General features: G+C 41.5%; 1 protein-coding gene across 5 annotated transcripts in view; it reads right to left on the bottom strand.

Moving 5' to 3' along the window:
- Nucleotides 1-14358, bottom strand: part of nhsl1b (NHS-like 1b) — a 101203-nt gene that overhangs the window by 51056 nt on the left and 35789 nt on the right. For 2 of the 5 annotated variants that reach the window (XM_086264083.1, XM_086264088.1), the window contains exon 1: nucleotides 6178-7430. The exons of the other annotated variants lie outside the window; for them this stretch is intronic. In XM_086264083.1, the coding sequence (XP_086120209.1) occupies nucleotides 6178-6424 (247 nt within the window). In that variant the 5' untranslated portion in view covers nucleotides 6425-7430. Of the gene's footprint in view, nucleotides 1-6177; nucleotides 7431-14358 lie in introns of those variants that run through there. 5 annotated transcript variants of the gene reach the window in all.

Genomic DNA, 14358 nt, shown 5'->3' with positions numbered 1-14358 from the left:
ATAACTATTCCCTACTTACTTGGCAGAGTGTACGCTCTGTGCAGATGTTCCAAAAGAGGATTAAATTGGCACAATCGTAATAAAACTATGACGTCCAAGCGTGATTGTTGCTTGCAGGCTATAACACATCTGTCTCAACCAGATGTGGCCAATTAGAGGCTGACTAGTGTGCAAATGTGTAAGTGTGACCTCGTGTGACGTGGAGCCTCAAGGAAAGCATGATTGACTGAAATGAGAAAGCCACAAAAACGCAGCCTTGGAAGAAAAATGCTTGAATAAACCCATCTAACCAAACAGTAAAATCTCACTTCATCAAACCTTCACCTTAATTGGCCAGAATGGCTTTAACTTTAACCTTCTCCTATAAAACCTTTGGCTTACAAGCAGCATTTTGAGGCCTGCGTAATCACCGCTCTCGCAAAGCTGAAACTGTCAAAGCAGAGATGTGGATTTCCTTCGCTTTTACACACAAACACAGTCTTGTTAAGATTAGTTTCCGAAGTCAGTGCGAGCCAATGGTCAGTATAGCAAAATTTTACAGCGTTCTTGTTTAAATGATCTACAAAAAAAGGAATAAACTTAATTTCAAATATTTACTCAGTCTTCTTTTCTCACGTTTATGAATTATATATTTACTATTGCAATTTTGAAAAATTCAGCCCATAACATGCTTCAATTGAATTGTTTCATTAAAGATTATCTTCTTCAAGTATATTTCTGCACATGGACTACATGGCAGCACACAGTGACAACCTCCTTCTGTGGGTGCAGGATGCAAACATACAGGGAGATTTCAGCTTCTACAATGCAGACCGCCTTCAGATTAAACACCGTTTTAGGACTTGAATCACGTCAAAGGGCCCGTATCAGAAACACAGACAGCATCTTATCTAAGTGTCCAGGACATCCTCTGTCACATCCACTGCTGTGCAAGTATGCCATGTTTTAACTGCGGCACACTTTGCATTAGAGATAAGACTAAATAGCAAAGGCAGATAAAAATTAAGCAACTAAGCTTGTTTGTATTTATATATTTAGACACGCGACGAGAAGGAATCTGAAAAAAATCTGACTCTGCCATTTAAAAAAAAGAAGAAGAAGAAGAAGTGATTAGTAGCAAAACACAAAGATAGAAAATGAACAAAAAAAGAACACATGTAAGGATAAACATGAACATATTGGCTCTAAAATGACGGAAAAAGATTATTTCTGTTCGTATTACGTCATTATAACTCACGCATTTGTCGTGAAGAGGTCTTTTTTTTTTACCTCGCCACTGGGACAATATCAGTTCATCCTATCAAACTAAACCCCGAGACCTCTATCCCCTCACAAGCTGCTAAAACCATGTTCAGCAACGTAATCACTTGTTTTTCCTCTGCTTGCCCTTTTTTCACCAGTGAATCAGGCCTTTTGTGGATTAGAGGCCACAACACAGAGGTAATAGAATACATACAATATGATTCAAAAGGGTGGGTGAAAAAAAAAAAAATCAGAGATTAAGGGATTGGTGGGGGGGTGACTTAATTTGAGCTAAAGCTGAACTCTTGTGTGTACCGGGATTAGGAGCATTTCAGCACACAATAAGACTGATCTGGGGTCAGCTGGCAAAGAGATACAAAGGAGGATCAGAGAGGAAGAAAAAGTTCGGACTTACCTGTGGATCATCACCGACAGCAGCACATAGGAGAAAAGAGAAAAATGATTAGAAGCAGTTTAGAAGTGTATAACACTTGTTATAGATATGCTTTTTTTAATGAATGCTTCGCGTGTTTCTATGTACAGCACTGGTGTGTTTAGCCCTGGGCTGTGGGCCACATCACCAGATTTCTGTGTCTGTCTTTTAATGAGGCCTTCCTGGTTTATACATCTCCTCTCCCTACAGCAAATTATCATCTGCTAATCTGGATTTACACAACGACTACACGGTAATGATGAGTGTGTTTCTGTGTGTGCCTGTATAAAACCCTCCAAAAAAAAAAAGACAGTTATGCAAGAGTTTGGTCTGTGAAGCCTCTCAAAAATTTCACCAAGCATCCCACAAAGAGAAATGTGTCCTCAAATACCCTTTTCTTAAAGCCTGCCTTAATAAACACATCTTCAATAATGTGGAACCTAATTCTGGTTCTGCCACAGCTGTGGCGTGCCAAGGTATGGTTAATATTTAGGTCACTGTGCTCCTGCTCCAAATATGTGACACAGTGACACACTGTAGATACCAAAAACTACATCACACGTAAAACTCTGCTGAAGACTAATCCCCAAATCTCCAAACTTCCATGTTAACACGGTGCAGGCACACTTGCCAAAGGAAAACATCTGGATAAACAAGAAGACATTGAGTGCACCTTCATCTGGTGGCTTGATGATCTATAAATAACAACCAATAAGGAGTACAGTTAACAACTGAGACCTAGATTCCACTGTCTGATGGGGTCCCACCAGCTGCAGGTTGGTTCCTTATTCGAAATGTTGCCTTTTATGCTTTTCTATGACAGTAAATTAAATATCTAAATTTTGCGATGCTTCTCTGACATGGGTGCTTCCAAGTGCCCCTTATCAAAAAGGGAAAAAACCAACAAAAAAACCCAAAACAAATGGTGGTAAAACAGCTCACACACAGAATAGGAAAGCTCCTGGAAAACATTTAACTATCCCTTTATAAAGTTTAATTGGCATTGTGATATTTTGTGACGTTTTGGAGATCAGGGGTCAGACTGATTTTGCAGTTGCTCCAAATCCACAGTTTGTTTTTTGCAAGATGGTTTGTTGGAACTTAAAATGACACTGTCTGGTACGGAGCTAATAAATCAAACAATGACATTATATGGAAAAAAAAACAAAACAGTTAGATAATAAATACAGCGGTCGTATGCAGCCTAGAATTGGGACACAGCATAAGCCGTTGGATCCTTACTGGATCCTTCAGCACACATCAGGTGCCAGCTACAGGAGGAAATTTATTGAATGAACTGATTGTTTTTTTTTACTTTTATTCCCTTAGAATTCTTGGTAATGATATATTTATTTACATTTGTTTAAATTAATTTGATATACAAAAGAACTGGGACCCTATCACCTGTATTTCAATTCCTAAAACAGGAAGGAATAGCTGTTACAAAATATAGCTATATGTTACACTTGCTCAAAGTTTTTTTAAGAATCTTAATAAAGTTAATAAATGTCAAATTGAGCCACACCAGGAGCACTTTTGCCATTTTCTGCCTTGTTTTTGTTTTGTTTTTTTTACTGAAACCTGCAGGTTTTTGGTAACATGCTTTTTGGGCCACATTTCCTCTCATTTAGTGGGTGTGTTGGAGGTTTTAACCAATCAGCAGTGATCTGTAAATAACCCATAACTATAAAGGCATTGCAGACAATGAATAGGCTGGGTGTCTGACGAGTCACCATTTCTGTCTGGGAAAAAAAAAAAAAAAAAAATATATATATATATATATATATATATATATATATATATATCAAACCAATAAATAAAACAACTTTTGCAACGTTTTGTCGGGGCTGCAACTGGCCCAGGAAGCACTCACTCACTCACACACCCGTTACCTCAACAACCGAGGCAAACACCCAACCAGCCGAGCTGGAGTCTACATCAAAATTGTAGGTTTTGCATCCCCAGGCACTCATTTTCGGGCTATATTTACACAGAGGCACAGTGCGTGGCTGCCCATATGCCTTGTAATGGGTCTTGGCAGGCGTGTGGAAGCAAGATCCAGATGTTAAAAATACTTAAGGTTCAAACTGGAGACTTATTCCCAAGACATTTCCTCTGTGTGCAGTGTGCATCTGTACACTACGTATATGTGTGTGTGTGTGTGTGTGTGTGTGTGTGTGTGTGTGTGTGTGTGTGTGTGTGTTATATTGACCTGTCTATGACACTCTCTCTGGCCTGGAATTAGCTATAAAAAGATACAGTCTGTCTACAACAGAGAGAAAGAGAGAAAGACTGAAAGAAAGAGGCTGTAAAAAGAAACAGCAGGAGAAAGAGCATTAGCTTGTGAAAAACAAAAATCTAATGCAATAAGTCTGATCGGTTCCTGTCTTGTTATTGTTTAAAATCACTTATTCACACTTGAATGCATCATCTCCATCTCCAAGCTTTGTAGTTGGAAAATATATCCCTTGGTAAATAAATTAGTCCCCCCTTTTTTTTCTGAATATTTAATGGGAAAATGATTTGTTTCTTTAAAATGTGAGTGAAAATTTTAGATTTAAGATTTTGTAATTATTCCAAGAAAGGACTGAAAGAGATCTGTGAAGAAATCATGACAGCAAAGAGCTTTCCTGTCGCCAGCGTGAGGGGCAACCACGGATGAGATAGGCAGACAGCAAATAAGGTAGGATGATCTTCTTACGTAAGACAGATCAAACAGTGGAATCACATGCGGTGTAGTACATTCAGATAAAGATTTGGCTTGAATACAAAGACATTTTCTGCCACTGAACCACATGCGGGCAATAAAAGGGCGCGTGCTTGGTTTGCAGATATAAAATCCATAAAGGTTTAGGCTGCACCACAGCGCTGCAACGCTTATCTCTAGAGTTAAAGGACACAAATAATATTATATGTAATCTCAAGTTCAAGATTATAACCAGAAAAAAAAAATCCTTCAGTTAAAACTAAAAACAAAACACTACATACCAATACAGTTACCATATAAACTTTGACCGGCTTCTGCTTTAACCTTTTAACTATGAGAAAAATGTCAGGCCCTTCAGCTATGTGCGTCTCTGAGCTGTTTTAGGAAGGGGCAGGTTCAGAGGTGGTAGAGTGAGAAGGAAGGAAGGGCTGAAACTTGTAAAAACTTGACAAGAGCAGCAACAAGCTCACTTTTCTGGAGCAACAAAATGTCATCATATACTGTCAGGTGACACTACTCCAGCCCTGACCACCAATAGGGACACAGATTCAAAATATGTTCTTAGCATCGACAGCAGACTGAGGCTACATGAGGCGCCTATGCTGCTAAATCATTGTTATTGCTCCATGTAAGTCTCCATGCTATTGTGACAATCTTACCCCAGGAAGCTTTGCACCGATTTGTTGGCCACATTAAGATAAAGAAAGTTCCGATTTGGAAGCAACCAGTCGTCATGTTGCTGAACTGCTTTAAAAATAAAACGCAGAGCCAGGCAGAGAGACAACACATGTAATTTGCCTATTGAAACTGATAACAACTTGTTATGTTACCATTAGTGTAATAGCGAGTGAAACATGGGCAGATACTGTTCCTGAATGTCTGAAACTTAGGCTACAATATCTGCTTTTTATTTGGTTTGTATTTTTGTCCCACCTGCCTCACCAAAATCTTTGTGTCCAAGCATGTATGCATGTATAACCTATCCCGCTCCAAGTGTATCTAAAGTATTGGCAATAATTTTAATGTTAATGTACAGTGTGAGTGAAACTACCAATGGCAGCAAGTGTGAGAGTTAATGCGACTACCACTGGGTGTCTTTTTCCATTCTCAGGTAAAGGTTAGGCTACAGTTACAACCACTCTCCCTAAAGTCTAACTGACACCTCTGACCGAGTATGCACAGATGCATGTACCCCGGCATACAACTAATGAACCAATCAATAAATAATGAGAAACTGGAAACTTAATACCCCTAAAATACTGCCAGGTTTAAATTTCATTCTTACCTCAGACAGAAAGATGTCCAATATTAAAATTCTAAACTAAAGAGCTAAAAGAAACTATTATTTAGTTTCTTGGTCTCACTGATGAGCTATCCAGGTCTAGACAAACACAAACACGCCCTCTCCCTGGCACCAAATCCTACACTCACATTGGTACCAGCCTGTGACATCACCGCGCTGATGTATCGTTGCTGACTTATCACACAGGGACAAAGTGCCCTTTGACCAGCCACAAGTCCTGCTGACCACAAACACACACATCCAACTTAGTCTCTAAGGGAACCAGGAAGTGTGAGGGTTGTGGAGATTGAGAATAGGGTGCCATAAGAAAGAGAATGAAACAGTACTCGTTTTGCTTGTGCGTGTAAACACCGTCTCTCTAACTGAGCTCGAGAACAAAGAACCATTCTAACAAGCTCAAAGAGACGTAGCCAACACATATGGTTAAGTAGGTGTGTGTCCAGTATAAAAATAAAATAATCACTGCTTTTCTTTTTGTTTCCCCACTCTCACCTATTTTGTGTTGAGGCCGGTACACCCAGTTATCGTCGTCCTCACGCTCGTCTCCGTCTGAGGTGTGAAGGTGACTGTGAGACTGAGAGTACGGGTGGCGGCTGTGAACCACGTTGAGCTCGTTTTGGCTCTGGAAGACGCGTCTGCTCTGGCGGGAGAGGTTGGACACGTTGAGCCAGCTGAGAGCCCGGGAAAGGCCCGCCGGTTTCTCCTTTCGGAATGATGCGGATCTCCTGTCTCCTCTCATTGTCCCTCAGAGAGGTCTTCTTTAAAACTGAGCAAAAAAATAAATAAATCCCCAGCCGTAAATCTTTAGGTCGGTGGGTTGTCCAGATATTCACACTTACTAAACTGTTTCAGACTCTTCAGATTCAACAATAAGCACTGAATTAGTTCCAGCAGGACATTCAGCCATATCCCGCTTTGCTTTCCATTTGCTTAGCGCACTTCCACATCATGACTCTGACCCACACAGCCTCCTCCTTCACTTCATCTCTCTGCCGCAAAAACTTAAATCATCTTCTCCTTTCTTGTCCTCCTTTGTGCCTTAAAACTCCAGGCGTGATTCCCAAACCCAAAGGGGTATTTAAGCAATCCAGCAATCAGGAAAATCACCGCCCTTCCGCGGCGCACACTTCTCTGTGCACAGTCCCCTTTTTCTGTTATGTTCCTCAGTGGTGCATGACAGGGTGGAGAGAGGTTTCCAAATTACCCTACGATTCTTTTCAGTCTCAGCAAATCAGCGGTTGTTGTTCACGACCATGTGTGCCCCTGAGTGTTGTTATCTCCAGTTGTTAGCACGCGCCAGCTGAGTCGCACCATCTTAGAGCCAGGGCCTGACCAAGGGGTTAAGAGGTTCCCGGGTTTGTTGCTGTCCTGATGAAGTTACTTGCATGCTCACGCGCTGGCATAGGCACACTCACATGTGATACTCCCTTTGCTGGGTGTGCAGCAGAAATGAGGATGCCTGTCGAGTTTTTCCAGAGAATTTACAACCAACTTCTTGCGAATCCTCATTCGTTTTCCTCTCAGTCCTGTTTTGATCCCTTTTCCGCAAATATTACCGTCACTAGTGGTTGAGGAAAAGGCGTGCTAAGCAAAGGCTGTGATAAAAGGTCCCAGTGTTGACCAAGCTCTGGCTCTCCAATCAGCTGATCTACACCAGTGATAAAGCAAGAATTGGGAAGGCAAGCCCACACCTGCTTATCGCACCCAGGTGAGTTAAAAAGAAAGGGTATGCTGGTGAGGATTGCCCAGACTCCGCTCTTCGGGACTCCTGAAGTCCTGCAAGTGCGTGACTACTAGAGTTGACACAACTAGAGTTGTGCTGTGAGTATAGGGTTAAGGTTACACCCAACCCTTCACACATGAAGCTGAAATACGAGTCAGCCCGTCCCTTCTTCCTTATTCCCTGCCTCTCTTCTTTCTGTTTTCTGCGCTCCCTGATCGCTGCTCCGCCCCGCCATTCATTTACTGGCATGGCAACCACTCATCACACCCTCCTTATGTCCTTTCCTACCTCCTAAACACCTTTTTTCCACCCCACATACGCTTCTATTTACATTCCCTGTTATCAATATCCCACAGGTTCTTTCATTTTGAACACAAAACAACTTTAACCCCAGCCTCAGCAGTACTAACCCTTAACTACTGTTGGGAAACATGCAGTGTGTGAGGAACACAAAGGCCCTCAGGGATAAAAACATGTATGTAGGGGGGGTGGAGCCTTCCCACCTGAGTGTAAAAGCATAGGGAGCACAATACCACTAAGGTGTGACAAAAAACTGAATGAGTGAGTACACAAACACACGTAGGCCTGGCTGAGAAACCTCATCAACCATTCTCACCTTCTTGTTTACCCCAGAAAAGGTGGTAAATTAGAGGATCGTCAGATCGTCAAGACAAAGATCTGGCACCGTAAGGTTTTTTTTTTATGGATCCATTACGCTACTGAAAGACGATTCCAGATCTGTGACTGCGATGTGGTGCAAGCTTAGACTTAAACCCTTATTGCTCTCTCAGGTCCCCGACCTCATTTGAGGTTCCCCTTAGAGAGAAAATCTACTACGTCGGCACTTGTTTGTGCACAAAGCCCAAAGCTCATTTCCAAGCCTAGCTTGGAATATACAAATATAGGCAATCAAGTACACACTACAGATATATTTTTGAAGACCTTCGGTCACAGTGGTGAGACATAAAGCCATAAACCCTTTAATATTTAACCAGCATTACTCTACTGTGCAGCAGCGATCAGTAAGACGTCAATAAAGTGGGACAACAAAGTAGGTTTTATTACAACAGAGGGAATGATGTAGGGGGATAAGGACATAACTAATAGTTAACCTGGTGCTTTGTGACCTTGACCTGTAAAACAGCAGCAAATTATAATCACTCAATCCTTGAGTTGAAGTAAAAGTTTCAGCCCGACGTGTAAAAAGATTTTTTCTTTCCTTCCCTAAGAAATCACAAGAAAAGAAACCAACGTGTGGTCACAGCAAGTGAACATTTCACCACCAAAATCTAAACTTTGGTGGCAAATTTGAAGGAATTTCTTTAAGGTTGTCAAGAGACATTACAGTCACAAGAACACGATTAACGGACAACTCAAACACAGAGCATCTGGCTGCATTCAGGATTAATTTATTTTCTTTTTTGAGGAAGTGAAGCTTAATAACATGACCCATAAATGGAGTCAAAATTTCATCACAGGTCACCGTTGTGATTCAAACCCCCCTCATTTATATTTAATGAAGTGCACATGAAGGAGATAAAGCACTGACGATAATCAGTATATTAAACTGCAGATTATAGACAAGTGGACATTCAGCATCTTCAGCTTGGTGGCGTGTCACCAAAAGAAGAGCGTAAACATCTCTGACTGCGTAGAAGCAGAAGCACAGCTTTCTCGTGTCTAATCCATTAAAACCTTGATAATGTACACAATTAAATTTGAATAGAGTGACATAGAGAAGATGTTTTTTCCAGCTATGATCAAGGTTATTATAGTTAACTAAAACTGGATGTGAAAACATATTTTGCTTAACTATAAATCAAATACAGACCATTTTCTTCCCTGTTGTTGGCATTAAATACAAAACACATTTTAAGCAGGCTTTAATCTTTCATCAGAGACATTAAAGGCTCCAAAAAGAGTGTCACGTTACCTCAGAATGTAAACACGATTATACCATCAGAGCCGTGTGTCAGTGATTAGCTTTGAAAACGATGCAGACTCTAAACACACTGGTGTTTAAACAGGAAACCATGGGTCACTAATGTCATGTTGGGACACTCCTATCAGACGTGACAAGAGAGGACAAGAGGAAAAGCAAACAAAAATCCAGACAGTGAAGAAGTACAGGGCAATTAAGGCTAAATTACTCTAAATCTTATCAGAGTATTGACTGGATTCACACATTCCTGCATCAAAAAGACAAGCGGTACAGTTAGAGCTGACCAGGTGGGAAAAGGAACAAAAAGAAAGAGACTGAATGGATATAACTATGTACTCTGATAAGATTTTAAATGTATAGATTTTAAATATAAACACACGCTGCCACTGCTTGTGTCCCACAGACATAAAGCTGGGACATGAGGGCCAACCTGTTTGTCAGGTAACCCAATCACACATTAGTGCCTGGGTATACCTGACATTGATACACACTCACCAAACAAAAGGTAAATACAGCAGATAAAGAAGCCGAGCTGGAAAAAAGTAGCATTTAGCGCATCCAGCAGTGCACAACTATCTTATAAAAGCCTCACTCAGTGTTTCTGCCAAGTTTCAAATCCCAGTATGTGCAGTTTCACAGTGTGTGCTTCTCAGCGGTAACACATTCACACAGGCAGTTAAACACAGGGGTTCAGCTCCACCACAGAGGAAGGCTTTTATTACACCAGAGCACCCCACATTTACTGGGACAGTTGGTGCCTTTGCGCATGTGTGTGTTTGTTTGTAAAAGACCACTTTTGGGCAACAAATTCTAAACTGTACGGTTTGACACCAGCTGATTAAAGTCGTATTTCTGGAAGGCATTTGTTTCCCCAATTTGGTTCGACTGCAGTCACATTCAGTGTTTAGGAAATCTGCTTTACATTATGGTACATCCACAGGACGGTAATGTAAGTAAAGGAAAGCATGCTTGACTTCTATGTGCATGCGTGTGTTATATACTGTATGTTCTATATAAAGTTCCTCCTGGAGGTGTTGGAATCTTGCACACACAAGTGTCAGATTTACACCTGATGAAACTCAATTACAGCAAGAATATATTCACACCTGCAACTTACAGGAAGATCCGCCCACTTTTCAAAAATTTCTACCTAAAGAGACGTCATTACTTATCTGTTGATTGTCTTCTTTGTAAACAGGTGTTATTACATCATTTTGGAGTTACACAATAATACTGTTAAGAGTTATGGGAGGTTGAAAGGCTGGTGTGTGAGAAAGACATTAATCATAAACGTTGGCCACCCCGATACGACACCTACGCAACACCTACACAGATAAGTCATACTCAATGTTCGTGCTTTGCTCCTTCTGGCAAAAACTGCATATTAAGAAATCACGACTGATAAAGGCAACCACAAACAAACCGCAGGCACACAGGGAACACGGGACAGGGAGTAAAGTGATTAACTCATGTGATAATAGACTACTAGGGAAGGAAAATGTGAGTCACACAGTATAAAGTGTCCTCTCAGGTTAGCTGCTGAGCAACTTCAGACCTCCAGGGGGAGAGGTAGGCCAGGCCTGGACGCCCAGCAGCAGCCCACCACTAGAGGGCTGTTGCTGGGCTTCCAGACCTGGCCCAGGCCTAGCAACAGCCCTCTAGTGGTGGGCTGCTGGACCTCTGGAGCATTGAAGTCCACTACCATGCTTTTTTTGTTGTTGTTTCATATAATCTGCATCACAATATTCATCAGTTTCCATGAAATATGGTGCAGTTTTTTGTTTTCTTTTTTAAGATTAAGTAGTTGATTCCTTCAGAATGAACTGGCTTAAATCATTTGGAAAATCATTTTTTTGATTTTTTTGATGAAAAACGACAAACATCGTGTGTGCTTTCGGTGGGAATCCAGTTACTTTGTGCTAAATAACAGTAGGTTTCGCTCTGGAGAGGATGGAGGAAAAAGGATTTTTTGAGACATCATTTTTGGATCTTCTAGCAGATAAAAATAATCATCTATTATCTGAGAAAAGAGGAGATTAATCAGTCGTAAAGATGATCAGCTGTTGCACTCTCAATAGTATGTCTGTCTTTTTGAAAACATTTTATTTGACACCCTATTTGTCACACTTCACACTGCATCTGGACACTTTTACACAGGCATAACTTACTGCAGAACTTGTTTAAATCTATTAGAAACTGTGAAACTTATGGTTTCCCACAAATTGGGGGGGAAAAGCCTGCCGCCTCACACATTTAATCACGTGAAACAAAGCTTGCTTTCTTTTCTGCAGCCTATATTGTGTGCAATTACCACTTCAGGCCACAGGAGGAGGCCATCAGACTGAAATTACTTTAACCCCTAAAACAAACGTTTAGCTGCAGGTCAGAGGAGCCTTGGCACTTCATCCAAAGGTTAAATCGTCCAGAAAATGTTGTATGTTTATGTGTCAGTTCATTTTTGTACGTGCCTAACAATTTACAATCAGATGACAGTCAGTAAACAACACTATCACAAGGCCTGGAGGGAATAAAGCATGTTTGTGTATTTATGGTTGCGCGTGCCTTTAAAGATAGCGATCTTTAATCAAGGATAACACAGCTATTTCAACAGTTTTTTCAAACATTATACAGTTTTTGGTCTCTATGGAATAAGTCTTTGATGACACACACACACAAAAAAGCCCTACATACACACACTCAAGTTTTTGTTGAGTTTTTCCAAGATTAAACTCTCTCAAACCTTTGGAGTCAACTTTTGTCACTTCCCCCTGGAAGAAGACAAATCCCACATCCCGCTGCCCACGTGCTCCATCATTCCACAGTCCAATTTTCCAGCTGAAAGTACTTGTATACTGTCATTGTTGTGTGTGTCTGTGTGTTATACTGTGCTCCTGAATTCTCTTACTTCTTGGTAAAAAAGTTGCAGGCTTAACTAGGAGCACCATTCTTCTGCGGCCCTCCCGTGTCGGCCCATCACCGTGTCTAAGACTCATGTGCGAGTGCAGATTATCCATAGAGATAAAGGCAAAAGCGCAAAGCAGGTAATGACCTCTGACCTCTCACCCCTGAACCCGAAGCAGCAGCTGCTGACTCAACACTCTTAAAAGTGTGCTTGTAAGTCTGCCTGTGCGCTCTAGCATATGCACACACGCACCGTGTGAGCAAATACACCATCACTGGGACAAAGAACAAGGAAGCTCAGACTGGGTGTGCATCCGAGCCACATCTGTGAAGCAGATAAATTCAGCATGAGAGGCTGCATCGAGTTCAACGATATGTCTACAGGCTCCCTGTGCTCATGCCGCAGATTTACGAGGTGAAAGGCTTTGTTTCTGTTCATCTTTCTGACCGAACAGTCTGAAGCGAACAAAGAAAGGCAAAAGAGCAAACAGGAAAGGAGAGGGGGCCGACGAGGTGATACTTTAGCATGAAAAGAATAAAAAAGGAGTGGCACCAGAGCTTACAAGACAAATGAACTCCGGTAATCTGAGTAGGGCATTCACACACTCAAGCACAGACAGACACACACACACTGCGTCCAGTGGTTGAAAGGGAGAAAGGGTGCGGTCGACTGTGCATTCCTGATCAGTCATGCCTGAGCAGAGAAGTGAGTCCAGCAGACCTGGGGCCAGATGTGGTTTGCATATGCATTGTATTTTTCATGCAGAATATGGAATTTGCAAAACTGTGCACAGATGGTGAATTCCAAAGGAGAAGAACTGGTGTGTTAGTGATATCTGAACAACTCCAGCTGAAATCTGAATACCTTAAAGATATGTCTTTCTCTAGTACACTGTGACATCGAAAATCTGGCACGAAGCACGTTTCTAGTCCAAAAACTGTTCCCTGACGCACTCCTGAACCGCAGGGCAGCATGTTTGTCATTGCTACAGTAATTAAAATCAGCTTGGGTAAAGTTGAAATGTGGTTGAACCAGATTTGAAACGTAACAGGTAGGACTGTGCTCGTTGGAGAGAGCGTGTGTTTGGGCTCATGTTTTTTTCCCCTTAAACTCAAGTGGTGACAGCAATTTCACAACAGCTGTTTAAAAGGGAAGCACCCGTCACGACAGAACAATGTTCAGTTTATTACCACAAGCTGATACATGAATCTTAAATGAAACTTAAATACTGTAAGTATGCCAACATGTATATACGCATATAGGAAAGTAAGAGCGAAACATACAGGGGAGAAAACAATGCCATCATGAACCGTCAAAATAGCAGTTCCCGAAACGACTGCTTAAGGCGACCATATAGTTGCTCAACTGATCGTATAGGGGTTACCAAATGTGCCGTCACCACAACCCCATCGCTATTTAGGGGTCGCTATCTTCTCATGCGCCATGAGGAGAGTGTTGTTGCAATTTTTTGTTGTGCTAAAAATAAAAATGAATTGAAAATTGACTATCCTGTCATCTTTCTCTTTTCCTCCTGCCTGGCAGCTTCAAATCCATCCTACATTTAAAGCCCCTACTCTCATCTCTACTCTCCTACCTTTCCTTCTCCCTCACTGCCTCCTAACATGCCTTCCCCCTTTCCTGTTCCTTTTAAACAACAGTAGCACAGTTTCCACTGGCACCCCATTGATCAACAGCACTGTAGGCAATCATTAACCAAGACCAACCAATCCTGTATGGAAATATTACTCTTTTCTATCCGTATGTTTGATAGAAAAGAATAACAGCAGTGTCAGCAGTGCATCTCCCGCGACTTCACAAGACCTGCTGCACTTTTAAATATTCTCCAATTGCCTTAGGAGTTTGAAATTGACGACAGCTGGACTTCTTTCAGTTTGTGGAGACTTTTTGCCCCTCGTCCAAGAGGGTTCTTCGGTTCTTAAACCACTGGAAGTCCCAGGTAATGAACCCTTGGTGCAGATGGTCTTGAGGTTCGCTAATCCACTACTTGTCATCACATAAGCCAAGGTGTGAAAAAAAGGTGTGGGTCATTACTACAACTGAGACCACCAGGTAAAACCTCTATGAGACACAGCACCACCCCACTAT

The sequence above is a fragment of the Aulonocara sp. 'chitande type north' Nkhata Bay genome, linkage group LG15 (assembly GCF_057382095.1).
Source record: "Aulonocara sp. 'chitande type north' Nkhata Bay isolate Kocher_YH1m ecotype deep benthic linkage group LG15, A_spYH_male_GT1.1, whole genome shotgun sequence".
In the NCBI taxonomy this organism is placed as follows: Eukaryota; Metazoa; Chordata; class Actinopteri; order Cichliformes; family Cichlidae; genus Aulonocara; species Aulonocara sp. 'chitande type north' Nkhata Bay.
Note: the sequence above shows the minus strand (reverse complement) of the source record. Positions and strands in the feature narration are given on the sequence as shown.